Source organism: Pimephales promelas, chromosome 6, assembly GCF_988280905.1.
Source record: "Pimephales promelas chromosome 6, fPimPro1.hap1.1, whole genome shotgun sequence".
Classification (NCBI taxonomy): domain Eukaryota; kingdom Metazoa; phylum Chordata; class Actinopteri; order Cypriniformes; family Leuciscidae; genus Pimephales; species Pimephales promelas.
In genome coordinates this window covers 2517266-2532734 of record NC_142774.1, presented here as the reverse complement: position 1 = coordinate 2532734, position 15469 = coordinate 2517266, and the positions used below count along the sequence as shown (strand labels likewise).

At 38.1% G+C, this 15469-nt stretch overlaps 3 protein-coding genes and 1 long non-coding RNA gene across 4 annotated transcripts; 1 reads left to right on the top strand and 3 right to left on the bottom strand.

The window, feature by feature from the left end:
* Positions 1-195: 195 nt before the first annotated feature.
* Positions 196-5513, bottom strand: asf1bb (anti-silencing function 1B histone chaperone b). Its single transcript, XM_039647910.2, has 4 exons — positions 5019-5513; positions 3646-3761; positions 3363-3539; positions 196-953 (listed from the first exon to the last, which is right to left on the bottom strand). The coding sequence occupies exons 1-4, from the start codon at positions 5125-5127 to the stop codon at positions 762-764; spliced, it is 594 nt and encodes a 197-aa protein (XP_039503844.1). The 5' UTR covers positions 5128-5513; the 3' UTR covers positions 196-761.
* LOC120460242 (CD209 antigen-like protein C) lies at positions 5259-8163 on the bottom strand. The gene is made up of 5 exons (XM_039647922.2): positions 8055-8163; positions 7820-7960; positions 7631-7734; positions 6342-6442; positions 5259-6137 (listed from the first exon to the last, which is right to left on the bottom strand). The coding sequence occupies exons 1-5, from the start codon at positions 8161-8163 to the stop codon at positions 6008-6010; spliced, it is 585 nt and encodes a 194-aa protein (XP_039503856.2). The 3' UTR covers positions 5259-6007.
* LOC120460369 (uncharacterized) lies at positions 6439-8147 on the top strand. The gene is made up of 3 exons (XR_005617933.2): positions 6439-7357; positions 7452-7565; positions 7645-8147. It is a non-coding gene; the product is annotated as an uncharacterized LOC120460369 (long non-coding RNA).
* A 3362-nt stretch (positions 8164-11525) lies between the features above and the next one.
* On the bottom strand, positions 11526-14690 carry LOC120460253 (CD209 antigen-like protein 2). The gene is made up of 5 exons (XM_039647931.2): positions 14445-14690; positions 13395-13508; positions 13192-13313; positions 13015-13118; positions 11526-12309 (listed from the first exon to the last, which is right to left on the bottom strand). Exons 1-5 carry the CDS (start codon positions 14545-14547, stop codon positions 12177-12179), a joined length of 576 nt encoding a protein of 191 aa, XP_039503865.2. The 5' UTR covers positions 14548-14690; the 3' UTR covers positions 11526-12176.
* Between the last annotated feature and the right edge of the window lie 779 nt (positions 14691-15469).

Sequence of the window (15469 nt, the reverse complement as noted above, 5' to 3'; positions counted from 1 at the left end):
AATAGAGGGAGGGATGGAGGGATGAAAGGAAGAGTAGTTGTCTGATGTGATGCGTGGATCAAAGGTGGAGCAGCCCAAAGTGCCATCTCTAATAGCGGTTGCCTAGCAACATCATAAACACACACACACACACACACACACACACACACACAGGGTGTGGAAGAGCGAGATGATGGAGAGAAAACCAAAGACCGCTTTACAAAGACAAAAGTTAATATTTATTCAGGCGAACACTTTTCATAAACAGAAATCACATGGGAAGGAAAAAGTACCAATATAAACCAGGCTTTTACATTAAAACCCAAACACTCCTCTAAATACTCTCACTCCAACCAAACAGAAACCCAGTCGGATTTGTGAGGAGTTCCGAACGCATCCGAGAAATACACTCCCAGAAAAGTTGCTGATTTCTGATCAGTGAATCTCACAAAAACACGTCAGTCACGTTTCACTCCGGAATTAAAAGAAAAAATGTTTCTTATTTAAGGTGAATATGGTTGATTTTTTTAACTGCACCGATAAATGTGACTGGATCATGTTTTGATGACCTGAACCTGAAGAAAACAGTCCATGTCTGCTGGTGCTGCAGGCTCCGCCCCCTGCTGTAGGCTCCGCCTCCTGCTGCTCCAGACAGGAAGTGCAAGAAAAGGCCTGAAAAGTCCCTGACTGTGTCCAATCACAACTGAGAGAACATGTAGGAGTTTAAATACAAGACAACACATTTATTACTCTATGAATGAGGTTGTTGTTGCGTGTCAGTCCTATAAGCAGTCCATGGAGTTGTCGGGCATGAGTCCGAGGGGCGGGGCTTTGCCGGGCATGGAAGTGGGCGGGAGCATGGCGTTGGGGGCGGGGTCTACATTCTCTGAATCTTCCATCTTGTCCATCGTTGCTTCCCAGTTAATGTGGAAACGGGTCACCCGAGGGTTCGACGCCAAGATGTTCCTTTGAAGCTGCGGATCGGCACAAAAATAAAAAGATGAAACATCAAAAGGAATTATGATTTGCCAGCATTATTCCTTAAAATGTAATATATTAATAACACTTTACAATAAAGTCCAACTAGTTAAGGTTACACTAAAACCTCTTGGGTTAATGTTCAATTCGCGCGAACTTGACGCGCGAATGAGGCGTATTCGCATCTACCGCACTGCGCTCTATGCCTCATTCGCGTCGCAAATTTTTTTTACACGCGTAACGCGTCTTTCATTGACTTAACATTGAAATCACTCCCGCCTGACGCGCTATTCGCACCATTAAAGGCTTTAAAAACTGATCATTTCTGTTTTTTTTAAATTTGTTTGGGTTTTTTTTGTACAAAAACTTACATTGTTAGTACACCTCAAGGAACATATTAAAATAATTTACAAAAATCCATGTCATGATCCCTTTAACTAATGGAAACCTAATTGTAAACCGTAACCAATATATTATTATCTCAGTAGTGGTGTCTGTTTTATGCGTCAGATGAGTTTTACATATTCATTGAATTGTTTAAGAATCTCAGACAGAATGGGATTGATGGAAATACGGGATTCGGGAGCAAAGCGCACAATGGCAGCGATCCGCAACGGTTCAGCAGAATGAATGATAAGCGACGCTGGGCTATAAACGGCAGACACCTGCCTCTTTGATCTGACCGCATCACCACACTTCACACACAGCGGATCTGTGTGACACACACACTCTCAACGTATAACATGCATCATGTGAACGAGAGCTAATGAGTCTTCTCGTATAATGCACATCTGTATTCCTGCTTCCCATATTCCTGTAAAACGTCATAATTTCAATATAAATAAATTATATATTAATAATATCTATTTTTATTTTTATATTGATGAATATAATTCATTATAATAAATTGTTGTGCTCATTCGGTAACAACCAGTGTGTAAAATATGCTTTAATAATTTTTTTACTTTTACTTGCAGTTAATTTTTTTTCCCCCACCTATTTTCGAGATATCGCATAAAAATATGTATTTATAAAAAGAAAATGCAGGATGGAAATACCAAGATACACATGAATTAAAAAAATGTGTATAAATCAAACGTATGCGTTCAATTGATGTGTGTAAATTGTCAACGATTATTCAACGGTCGATAAATTGTCTAACACATTTAATTGACGAAACTTATCGATCATCGATTTTTTATTTTTTTTATTTTTTTAAGCAGGTTCATGCGAGCGCGCTGGTGTGGAGAAGTGTTAAGTCCCACACCGGAGTTGTTTGGGACTATTTTACACCTTCATCACGACTATAAGTTTGCGTGAGCATTCGCAGCCTTTTGTTCTGTGCAAACGTAAGTTGTAATAGTTGTAATAAATTTATTTTGTGTACGCCTATCTATATCCGATTTATCTCATATTGGATGCATTTGGTTAAGAATTGACGTGATCTTTAGCACGCGCCGCTCAAACGACGACGTGCGGTTAATAATGACTATTGGGAATTTGGGACTGTCATATTACACAAGATTATAAAGAGAACAATATTGTAATAAAACATTGTGAATTATTTGGGTTTAGATGCCACGTTGCGTTGTTCCAGGAAGAGCAACTTGTGCATTCATCATTTTGTAATATTATGTTTATTTTGTATATATCTGATAATATCAAATAGGATGCGTTTCTTTGAGTTAAATAAACGCTAACAAAGTGCTCAACGGTTATTCATTCAGCGTGCGCCGCTGAAGCAAAATGCACGACTAATAATAACGATGCTTAATATGGGAATGTCATATTACATAACATGAGAACACTATTTTATGAAATTATTGTGAATTGATTGTGTTTAGTTGCCGTTTTCAGTGCGTTGTTCCGGCACGTCCACGACAATCACGCATCTGACAATCACAATCACGCAATTCTGACTTTTTTCCTGAAAATTCATTGTGACTCACAATTGTTATAATTAGTTATAAAGTCTGAATTAAGAGATATAAACTCACAATTGCAAGAAAATGTCAGAATTTGTGATAAAATGGTAGGTTTAAATATTATTTCATGCTGTAAATGTAGGACTAAAACATTATGCCACCTATAAACGACATATGTGAATATTATTGTACTATTATCATAATATACATAATAAGTGATGAGAACAAAATCATGGACATGCGACATTGCAAGTTAAATTCACAACTTTGGATAAAAACACAGCTAATGATTATAAATACTGAGATAATGGCTCATTAATTAGCAAATCAATAAACCTTTAAGACATTTATAATCAAAATAGTGCTTTATATTAGTCTTAATTTGACTATTTTGTTTGTGTACATTAATTTTTCTCTTTTGTGTGCGTGTGTGTGCTGTAACACTAGCAGGTGAAGCTCAGTGTGAATGTAATCTCTCACCTGTGTGTAGTCGGGTTTGACCGGCGGGTTCTCCCGTAGCTCGGGCTCTGTGTACTCATTGTTGACGTAGTATCCAATGCGAATGAACTCCTGTCCCCGATAGGTGCATGTGATCAGCACTACGGTCACGCCCACCGCATCGCTCTCAGGGATCAGCCCAGTGTTTGGAGCGTCCGCCTGTCAATCAAATCAAGATGTCCTTCACTCCGATACCTTCATTAAACAACATGAGATCTACAAACACCACTTGAAAACTGAACCAGGAAGAAGATTGTCAGCGCACCTGAAACACAAACATGTGTCTTCCTGCAGGAACCGGGCCGACCAGAACCGAGTCCAGAACCTGGTCGTACTCCTCGCTCTCTGCAGAGCCCACGTAGATGATCTTCCACTCGAGATCTGAGAGAAGCCCAGGGATAAACTATTATAAATAAGTAACATATTCAAATCTATCATTTGCACAAGGTCTTTTCAAAACTATGAACTCAAGATTAGCAAAACAATACAGCAGATTGAGCATTTAGTACATAATTACCACAGGATGTGAGTTTACATGCTTGATGAATTGGACTTTGTAGTCATTATGTGTATAGTGTTTCATATTTGGTTATGATATCAGCAGTATTATTAGAGGTTTTGTATTTCTATCTAGAACAACATTTCTTACCCTAATGTTAACAACAAACCTTTTCTCACTTATCAAAAAACTGATATTCTTAGGTTTGCCCCCAAAAAAATGTATGCCAAATAACTTTTAAAGAGCATTTTATTTGGCCATTAAGTATCATAATCACTGTTAAATTGGTGGCTGTAACTAAAAACAATTCAATAACATGCTTTCTTCTCTTTTTATGTGGAAAACCGTGTGGAAAACAAGCCTACTGTTTTTTGTTTGTTTGTTTTGTTTGTTTGTTTTTAACTTTGGTAATGCAAATGCTGGGAAGTAACAATGTCCAAAATTAAGGAATAGCAAAAATGTAAAACAAACAAAAAAGAGACAACATAATTCCAGCACAATATTTGTATTGTACCTACAAAAAATACAAACATTATATAATGGCATAATAACATTACATTATACGTATATGCATATGTAGTTAAAAATAAAAAAAGAATTAGGTATCACTGTAGTGCAGCGAAAAAAAATGATATAATTTACAACGTTACGTTTAATTTTGCATATGGATATCACTTTACCAAACAAATAAAAGCTAAACATAATGCGTCTCGGTTATGCCTCTGTGTTAGGAAAATAAAACAAATGTATTTTAGTAATAGAACCGAATTTAACATTTCTGGTACATGAATCATAAGCTAAACTCGCAAATCTTCGTAGCGCTTCCGGACACGTGGCGTCATAACTTCCAACCAATCAAGGCCAGCAAAAATACATTGGGTCTACCATCAGACCAATCAGCGAAGGAGGGGCAGCCTCGCGCTGTCATGGAACTCCCCGCCGGCGCCAAAATATTAAGCGCGTGAACATTAACAACTGACAATAAGACTTTTCCCGCGTAAAAAAAAAACACCACGACAATTCGGATTATTCTTCCCGTTTAATTTATATTGATTCTGCAAAAATGCTTTTAAAGTATTCGACTATACAGTAATTACCAACTTCGTGTTTAAATGGTGTTGATTTGTGAAATCTCTAACCTTCAGGTAGGTCCTCCATGCATTCAAACGTGATCTCGAACTGAAACGGGTTTCCAAACGGACTGGGGTTATCCAGAACAGCCACGTTGAGCACCTGCACTTTGGCCATGATGGTTCACAGGGTTTGATGCACAGAAATCGGCCTTGTGTTTACGGAAGAGATCCTCCTAAAATCACCGAGGCGTCTGAAGTAAATCCAGCGGGAGTGTGAAAGCAGGCTCGGGGTTTTTCCACAAAGGACCTCTCAACTGCGTCAGGTGAAGTAGAAGAAGCAGGGTTTCTCTTGGTGAAGTTATTAGTTCTCTTTTTAAACTAATCGCCATGCATCATACATTATTGCTGGAACATCTTGAAGAACATATCATTTAATGCAGGATTAGCATGAACATGGTTTCAAACAATCAAATGAAAGAATCAAAACCCGTCCATTCCCCAGGATCCTGAGGCAAAAGCGTCTCTAGATGCCGCAAACACACACCGAATGACAGAAGCAGCAAGTGCTGTGGATCTGTTGTGTTTTTCTTCCTCTCTGATCACTTCAGTGGGATGAATCTGCTCTTCATTGCGCCCTGCTGGACTGGAGAAGTCTCTAGCACAATTAAGCAGATCCTACACAACAATTCAATATGAAATAAAAACAAAAATGCGGTGATAAGAGGCATTTGAACATTTTATTAAAACATAAGCCATTCAAAAACAGCTTCGCATACACTCAATATCAGAATAATAGGCTGATTCAGGGCAAGCAGGGAGACTTTACACTTCTGTAAACTGATTTTTACCTCAGAATTTCTGACTAACACTCACCACGATAACCGCGGACATATTAATATACAGCTGCTTGTGATGGAGCAAGACATGAACACATCCAATAAAGTGTTTCATGATGAAATAAACTGTCAGTTTTAAAAGACAGAACACTTTATAATGAATTATGTGATCAAAATGAGATAAGATAGAAGTAAAAGCATGACAAGACTGTATTAAAACTATTTCTCACAAATACATTTAAACTTCCATGAACATGGGAGATCATTCCAGTTGTTCACCGTGCCTCTTCTAGGATCCAGTTCAGTGCAGTTCTCATCAAGCCCATTCGGCTCACCTTTATCCCAAAACCTGAATAAAGTGTGTCCGAATTATTAAGAACCCCAAATGTTTAATTATTCGTTTTAACCATTGAACATATGACAAATTCTGAGCATCACAAGCAATTCATGAATCATCTGTTGAACTGGAGATGAAGCAGAAGTGAAAGAGAGAAGACACTGTATGATGACTAAAACTAATAAGCAGTGGTTATGCAAGTGTTTTAAGTCTTACGTTTGAATCGGTAGTGAATTATCCACCCATGTCCAGTTGGCCTTGTTGTCATTGAACAAACCAATCCACATTCTCTCCTTGATGAATGAAGTTATGAACTTCTGTGTGAATAAAAACAGGAATAAGTGTGATTACTCTCATTCAGTGAGTTAAAATGAAAATGATCCCGAATTGAACCATCAGTTTGAAGCTCATAAAAGTGCATCCATCCATGATAAAAGTGCTCCACGCACTATTTTTCCCCCAATATTTTTAAAAATTATAAAGTAAAATATCTAGCTTCTGCCCAAACAAACATACGAATTTGACTTGAGTCTAAAGCGCTAATAATGTGACGTACTGCTGATGTTTACGCTAAGCCATGACACACTCGCTACTTCTGACGCCACAAGTTGCACTTTAGGCGTAAGCATAGACAGTAAAAGAAATGGATACAGCGACCCTATTGATTTCAACGGAGAAGACTGAAGCCCGATTATTGCACTTCCTGTCAAACTGAGCGTGACGACAGTCTGGCAGTTGTAAATCTTCTAGTAGTTGTGCCAGGACAAATCTGAATCGCCTAATTCCTCAAAAACGTTGTTGAAATATTTTGTCCCGTTGCTTTTATGGACTCTCTATTTATGGGCTTCTCCCTCGACTTTGTGCCTTCATGTCCCCCCGAATTGCCTCAAAGACAGTAAAAGATTGCGGGCGGTGAGCTTCTCCTCCTGTCTATACGGTAATGTCTCTATTGTGCGACAGAAAGTCCCGTGGTTATGACGCAATCTTTAGCCTATTTTTACAAAAACGGATTCTACTAGGAAATCAAATGTAGCATTTTATACATTGTTGTGTTTCTTTAGAAATAAATAATGGAAAAAATTGAGTATTTGGACGCCTCAGATGTAAAGTTATTCGCTGTCAAAGTGACGCCAAAATGAATGGGAGTCAATGGAACAGTAACAGAGAAGTTCTGCTACAATGGTGGCTCCCGCTAGACTTCAACTTCCGGCTGATGGATTACCCCCTTGAGCGTAAGTGTGTTCGTTTAACCGGAAGTTCGAATTTTACTTTGTCACTTGTTAAATATAAATTTTTTTCTTTATTAACCTTTATTATACCCCCCAGAGCCGCTTCAAACACTTTTATCATCGATGGAGTCACTTTTTTTAGCTTCAGACTGTTGGTTGCAATCCACTGCCACTGAAAGAGGAAAGTCATACACACTATGATGGCTTGAGGGTGAGTAAATCTAATGTTCATTTTAAAGTAAACTACTCCTTTAACAGTCTCTCGCACAATCTCACCTGTTTCTCCTCAGTGTTGATGATGACCAGATCTGCTCCTCGATCTCTGCAGAACTGCCTGCTGTCGTTCCAGCTCATCTCCTCGTTGCATATGGAAAAACAAACTGGACCACACAGATTTGTATGCGTAAACACTTTTCAAAACTGTATCGTAAAAGAAACCATTTGCAGAAAAACAGATTTACTGACCATGTCCAGAATTTGCCTTCAGTTCCTCGTTGGTCTCTGTTAAATCTGTGATGGTGATGTGCTGGAGTACGACGAAGACCAGCAGAAGAACACAAATGAGCCCGAGACACACTGAAATCAACACCAAACACCTGCTTCCTCCTGACAACACACACATATATCAGACAACAATTCATATTTTACTGTAGATATAAAATTCAATTTGAATGAAAAATGATTTTTTTTTTCTGCTTACTTTTCTTCTGAGCTTGTCCTTCATCCTGGCTGTGACTCTGTATTTGAGGTCCACGTGTGTCTATAACATCTTTGTGTTCAACATTTTGATAAATGGTGTCTATCTCCATTATTTGTCTTCGCAGATGAGTTTAGAAATATGAGTAGAGTTTCTAAAGCAATGGTAAATCTACACAGGAAGTGATTTTCTCTGACAAAACGAGTTACAAAATCATGATGAAGAAGTGGAGACATATGATGTAATCACCGGTGTTTTAATCCTAACCATTTTTTCCTCTTTGAAGCGTAAGGATCAGCATGCTTTGTGTGAACGTGGACTTCAGAACAAATGGAAACCACGACAATAAAGTTTGAGATCTGTGTCAGAGAAAGAGCATCAAACTCTTAAACAGGTCTCTCTCTCTCTCTCTCTGGTGTGATAGGGATGTTTTCTGGGTCTGTCCAAATACCCACACTTGCGGTCTTAGTCATTTGAGAGCGTGTGCACATGACGGGAAGTAAGTGTGCAAGACTGTCCAAATCGCAGTACAGTTAACGCCCACTAAATCCATCTGTCCCAAATGAAACCCTAAGCCCTCGGTCACGAGTCCACAATATAGTGATGTAAAAAAAGGGGGGGGGGGGTAGAAAAGGGAATCAGTGTAAATGGGAATTAGATTTTAGTCGCTCGACGTGCACCCGATGAAGACAAGGGCTATGTTAAAGTCCTCACTTCCCTCCATTCATTGACTGAGAAAAAAGATGAACAACTTTGCTTACATTGCACAAGTGCCCTCTACTGGCAGAACACTTAAAATGTATTCTGAACAAACTAAACCCTTGATCTCTTGGAATCTGTGATGGAGCTGATTTTTTATTTACGTTGTTTACGTATGTTAGTTTTTCTCTGACTGTTCCAACAGTGTGTGTCAGGTATGTGAAGAGAGAACCCAAATGCAAAAGGTGCACTGAGAATCTTTAATAGGAGTTCAGTAGAGACAACTCAGGTGGCCGCTTGGCAAAACTTCAACAGAAAACAGTCTTTGGCAAATGTTACAATGTCTTTAGTTAATGAAACAGAAATTCATGGCAGTAGCCAAAACAGGAATCCCAGATGGTAGAGACAGACTGGGTCCGTAGAGAGATGTACAGGAACGCCAAACCAAAGACCACTCACGTTTGCTGAGGTTGGACAGAGCAGAGGCGAGGAATCAATGTCATCAGAGTAATTCTGGCAGCAGACGAGACAAGACAGGACAGAATGCAACACTAATGGATCAACAAGCAGGTAGATACACAGCATTTGGCAATAATCTGACAAAGAACAAAGGAAAAGGTAAGCCTAGAAATTGGGAACGAATCAGAGAAAGTGGGAAACAGGTGCAGAGAAGAGGTTGGAGAGATGGGATAATGAGAAACGGCTGGAGGTAAATGCTATAATGAGTGTGAATGAGAGTGTGTAAGAGGATGTAATATCGAGTATGACCAGAAGAGGGAGGCAGAGTAAAAGAGAAGGGTACCAGGATCATGACATTGTGCTTTTAAAGCACATTTGTTACTCTAAGATGATACTTGATCTGCTCACAATATGTTTTAAATATGTCATTTTCATTGTGTAGTAACCTGATTCACGTTCAGAGTCTAAATATTTGACTATGTGCTTGACTTCCCATTTTGGTATTGGTGAACATAGCCCTGAGATTCTACAGTTTGAGATCCAACAGTAATATAAACAATTTTGAAAAAAAAAATGTGAGCAAAGAAGCTATTGTGTTTGGACACACAGACATCAAAAATCAGCATATGAATCTCAACAATGGTGACAATATTCAAACTAATGACAAACAGATCAACTCTGAACATCACAAAATATCTTACTAAAGTCCTAACAAAACAATAGCAAAGTAAAACCAAACAAAAAAAAAAACAATGACAATTACAATTACAAGACAATTCAGCTGCATAATTTATTCACGCTGCAATGCATGTTGTGAGCCATGGATGTGTTTTGATTTGTGTTTTCATGCACTGCATATGTAGATTATTGACATCTGTGTGTGATTTTACAATCTTCAGATTTTTAAAGCACTAGTACTGGATTTAACTACTGTAATGAAAAAATAATAAACCATAGTTTATGATGCTTGATGCAATCATTGTAATTTCATCATCAAAACATAATCATGACCTGGGCTGCATTTCCGATAAATATCTTAAACCTAACTTGATCATAGACCAGTTGCAAAAAATAGTCTGTGAAATTATTTAATTTTAGACCACTAAAAACTATTGATCATAAAAAAGATTTCCACCAGACCAGCAACTACACAGTCTCTGCCTTTTAAATTAAAGGGTTAGTTCACCCAAAAATGAAAATTATGTCATTAATGACTCACCCTCATGTTGTGACTTAATGACTCACCCTCATGTTGTGACTTAATGACTCACCCTCATGTTCATCTTCGGAACACTGTTTAAAATATTTTAGATTTCGGCAAGCTTTCTGTTCCTCCATTGAATATGTATGTACCTTAGACTTTCCTTGTCCATAAAGGCAATACAGACATCAAAGTAGTCCATGTGACATGAGTGGGTTAGTTCGAATTTTTTGAAGCATCGAAAATACTTTTTGGTCCAAACATAGCAAAAACAATGACTTTATTCAGCATTGTATTGTCTTCCGGTTCTGTTGTCATTGCTCGTTCACTATTCCAATGACGCTGCTGACGTATTATCTTGTGCGCCCGAGCTTCGTTTACAGTCTGATGGTCTGATCGCTGTATTCAAGCTTTTCTAAATTGTTTGTAATTTGGTATTGCAATATTTTTAAAAAATGGTTCATAAGTGTGCATGTCGCGGATGTCCTAATCGTCCTAATGGGCTATATGCACGCATAGGTTCCGCATTTGACGCAAGGATGCTCGTCCATTTCCGGTTGTGGAGATTAAAGCGGAGGAAAACCGAGGAAAACGGGACTATCTTCAAAATTTACTGTCCTCCCGTCATTGAAACGAAACGTACATACGTTTAGATGTAATTTTATATATAGTTATGTTTATTTAATATAATTTTAAAAAGAAGCATAAACACAACGAGGGGTGTCTGTTTTATCTGTTTTTGTGACTAACGTTCCTTTAGTATAACCATGGAGTATAAAATTCAATATAAATTCTCGGTATTGCATTGGACTCTACGATCGGTGGAAGTTATCGAGCATCCTTACACCTTCACCGGAAATACTACCGTGCATAGAGCCCATTGGGCGCACAAGATAATACGTCAGCAGCGTCATTGGAATCGTGAACGAGCAATGACAACAGAACCGGAAGAGAATACAATGCTGAATAAAGTCATTGTTTTTGCTATGTTTGGACCAAAAAGTATTTTCGATGCTTCAAAAAACTCAAACTAACCCACTCATGTCACATGGACTACTTTGATGATGTCTGTATTTCCTTTCTGGACAAGGACAGTCTAAGGAACATACAATTTCAATGGAGGAACAGAAAGCTCTCCGACTAAATCTAAAATATCCTAAACTGTGTTCCGAAGATGAACGGAGGTCTTACGGGCTTGTGACGACATGAGGGAGAGTCATTAATGACATAATTTTCATTTTTGGATGAACTAACCCTTCAAGCAACATGCAGTGTATCATCAATGTTTTTGTTGATCTTCTCCTGGACTGAAGCACAGACGTCTACTCTTCAGCACAACGGTAACCAAAAACAGTGTTGCCAGTATTTGCCTGTTTAATAATATACAGTTCATTACTGTTAAAATACATTTTGTGGGTGTGTCTTTTTTATCTTACACTGTTAACCCTTTCTACCCCTCAGGAAAATCCACACTACAAAGAGTAAAAAGTAACATTGACAGTGTTGCAGTGAGATAATTAAAGGAATATGTAAGTGATTGTTGAGCATTAGTGATGAACACCTGCTGTTAACAAGCAGAATCACTGAAGGAAAGATGAACACAAAAACAGAAAATAGAGAAACACAAGAACTACAACTGACTTCAGCTTGATGAATTAAACTTGCATTGTTTTAAAAGACAGGACTCTTAAAAATAAATGATGTGTTCACTATTGATTGAATCCATAAGATAATACAAGTTTAAGCATGAAAAAACAGGATGATCCCTATTTCTCACAAATCCCTTTTCTCTTCGCAGAGCATCTTTGATCATTCCAGTTGTTCAGGGGGTGATTTCCAGGATACAGTTCAATACAGTTCTCATGTGCACCACCGTTCGGCTTACCTTGAGTCCAAAACCTGAATAAAATGTGTCAGATTTTTAATTATTCAGGACCAAAACCAAAATGTGTATCCATTCCAGACTGATCTCATGAAGTAGCGTGTGTATGACATGCCAATTCGTATTTCCATTTTTGGCGTGCTATCAAGACGCATAATCGCTTTTCAGCGTGTTTATGAACGCAGTTGACTTAACGTTATTACTTTATAAATATATGACTTACCTCAACCCCATCCCTAAACTTAACCGTCACTGGGGTTAATGGCATTTATGACTGGAGATTTGACGGCGTGTTCAGACACGCGGAATGATGCGGACGTTAATGGCGTAGACATACACGCTTACACGCGGATACTCAAAATGAGCTCAAAATGCGTAGAGATAACATGCCACTTGACTCGAAAGTGGCGTGTATGTTTCCGCAAAAGTCATGATGTCATGTTGCCATTCAGCAACTATAACAAATTAGGAATATCACATGCAGCAGTAAAGCTTTAAAGCTAATGCAGAAGTGAAAGTGTAGAAAAGTAAAAAAAGAAGAATCTTTTTAAATAGATTGTATTTATACATGTTGTGGCTTGCGTTTGTGGAAAAGCTGTCCTCAGCGTTTCTCTGGAGGTTTTGGTGTTCTTATTTTTAACATAAGACTAAATTTTTTAAAAAGACTAAAACAGAATAAAGACATGTCATGATTGTCTCAATTACCCTTTATGATCACTTACCCTTGTTTCAGTGGTGAATTATCCACCCATTTTATGATTCCTTCAGTCTCAATCTCAGCCAAACCAATCCACACACTCTCCTTGACTAATGAAGTTATGTGCCTCTGTGTATGAATATAAACAGGGATAAGTGTGATTCCTCTCATTGATTAAAGCCACACACTCACACAAACTCACCTGCTTCTCTTCAGTGTTGATAATGACCAGATCAGCTCCTCGATATCTGCAGAACTGCCTGCTCTCAGACCAGGTCATCGGCGAACTGGACAAAAACAAGCCATCTGGACCCCACAGAAATCCTAAAAGTAACACAACTTGTTCAAAAAAGTTTACATAAAAGAAGAAAAAAAAACTAGAAAAGATAAGTTTACACAACTAACCTTGTTTAGAAGTGCAGTTAGTATGCTGAAAGTGCTGAAGAATGACGGCCGCAATCAGAAGAAGACAAAGGATCCCGAGACACACTGTGATAGACACCAAACATCGACATCCTCCTGATAAAAAACAAATATTAATAATTAACTTAATATTGTCAGCTCTATCATGAAATAACAACAGCAAAGTGATATAGGCAAATATTTTTATGATAAGAAACAAGCTTAATGGCTATGGATATAGCAGGAACCAATCAGCTGTGCCCTATGGAGAAGTGATTGCAAGCATGTTGAGTAATGGACCATTAATGACCCTGTTATACACCCGGTGCAATGCAGAAACAGGTATGACACAAGTGTTGCCAGTTTCAGCCAGTGTTGCTGCGCCATGTTGTTTAAATAGCAAATGCATTTGCACCTATCTGTGCGCCCATGGGCTGCTGGTCTGAAAACGAGGCGCATTGTTGGTGCGTTGCTGTTTTGAGGAACTGAAATATACTGCGTGTCTGCGTCATTGACCGACTGAAACCTGCTCTAAAGTAAATGACAGTAGCCTATTTTTTTAATTTCTTTCAAGAGTGCATTAGTAACAGAGAAATCCAGAGGTCAAAGAGTAAAAGTCCTGCCATATGTTTATTCCACCATGAACTCAGTCAGCTGATTTCACTAATTAGTTCTCTCTCCTGTCTGAATTAGCAAATCCAGGTGAATACTGAGGAGGACTTTTACTTTCTGAACCTGGACTTGCACCTCTGCATAGCAATGCCACATACCAGCCAAGAGTAAAGCAATAAACCAGAACTGGACCTTATCTGATCTACAAAATCTGTGTATATTAATAATGTAGTAGTTTCAGACAGATTAAATCCACTGAAGAGAAAAGAAGACATTAAATTTGAAGATCTCAGCAGAGGAGGATTAAACAACTCCACAAACAGCATTACCAGCTTCACTTATTACTAACCAGACTGACTTTATTTCTGAGCACTTTTATCATGGATAGAATGAAATCTAGCAGTTTTCTTTTCATGAACCCAAATTTAATGTTCTGCTTACTGTGATTTCGCGCTTTTCCTTCATCCTGGCTGTGTCTTTGAGGTCCAGTTGTGTTCATAAAATGTCTGTTATTAGCATTTTCATAGTAGTCCTCTAATTCCATTATTTGTTCTTATGTCTTGCAATACGTCTTCACAGAAGAGCTGTGATGACTACATTTAATAGTCCACCTTATATAGTGCTACATTTACACAGGAAATGATTTCATTTGACATTGGTCTTTAATGTTAATATAGACTTCTTGAAACTCCCCTCAGACCTAAACCCTCTGAATCGTCCTGTGCATCCAGCCAAATTTAGATGTAATTGAAACCACAACCACAGCAAATTCCCCATTTTGGCTGGTACAAAATGCATTCTTTCCAGATCAGAAAAAGTCACTCTTTAGTCAAAACTTTAAGACAAAAATTTTACATACGGTCCCAGACGTTTTTCTTTCTTATCACTTCAGTCCTCCCTAAAATAGCCCAGCGATGTCCCTGGTCACAGACACTGAGATGTGCCTTTAATTTCACCAAGCTGACTGCACATTTAAAAGCCCTTACACACTTACAGGTTGTGTTTTCAAGTCTTCAAGTGAATGTGATGTCAATAAATCGATGATATCTAAGTGGGCGAGTTGTTTACTTTTTATTTAGTCTTCTCATTAACACCATTATTTAGGCCTATTCATTCAGACCGAATGTGCAGGAAAATGAGAAATGAGGACCTTATTGTGTGAGCAGAGTTGTTTTATTTTTGTACTGTGAATAATTTATAATTTCAATTTTTGTGTAAGCACTCTTTGCCTCCTCGAAGTGAAAACCCCAAAGACGAGATAAAGAGAAGCAGAAGTCAAAGTGCAGAAAAATCCCCGTTGTTAAATTAAAGGGGTGGTAAATGCCATTTTCAAAAGATGTCAAATAAATCTCTAATATCCTGATATGCTGTAGAATCACTGTGATGCTGCAATCGACAATATAAATTTAAGTTTGAGATTAGGCTCTAAATTAGTTTTGTGATTTAAGAAACATTATGATTATGTC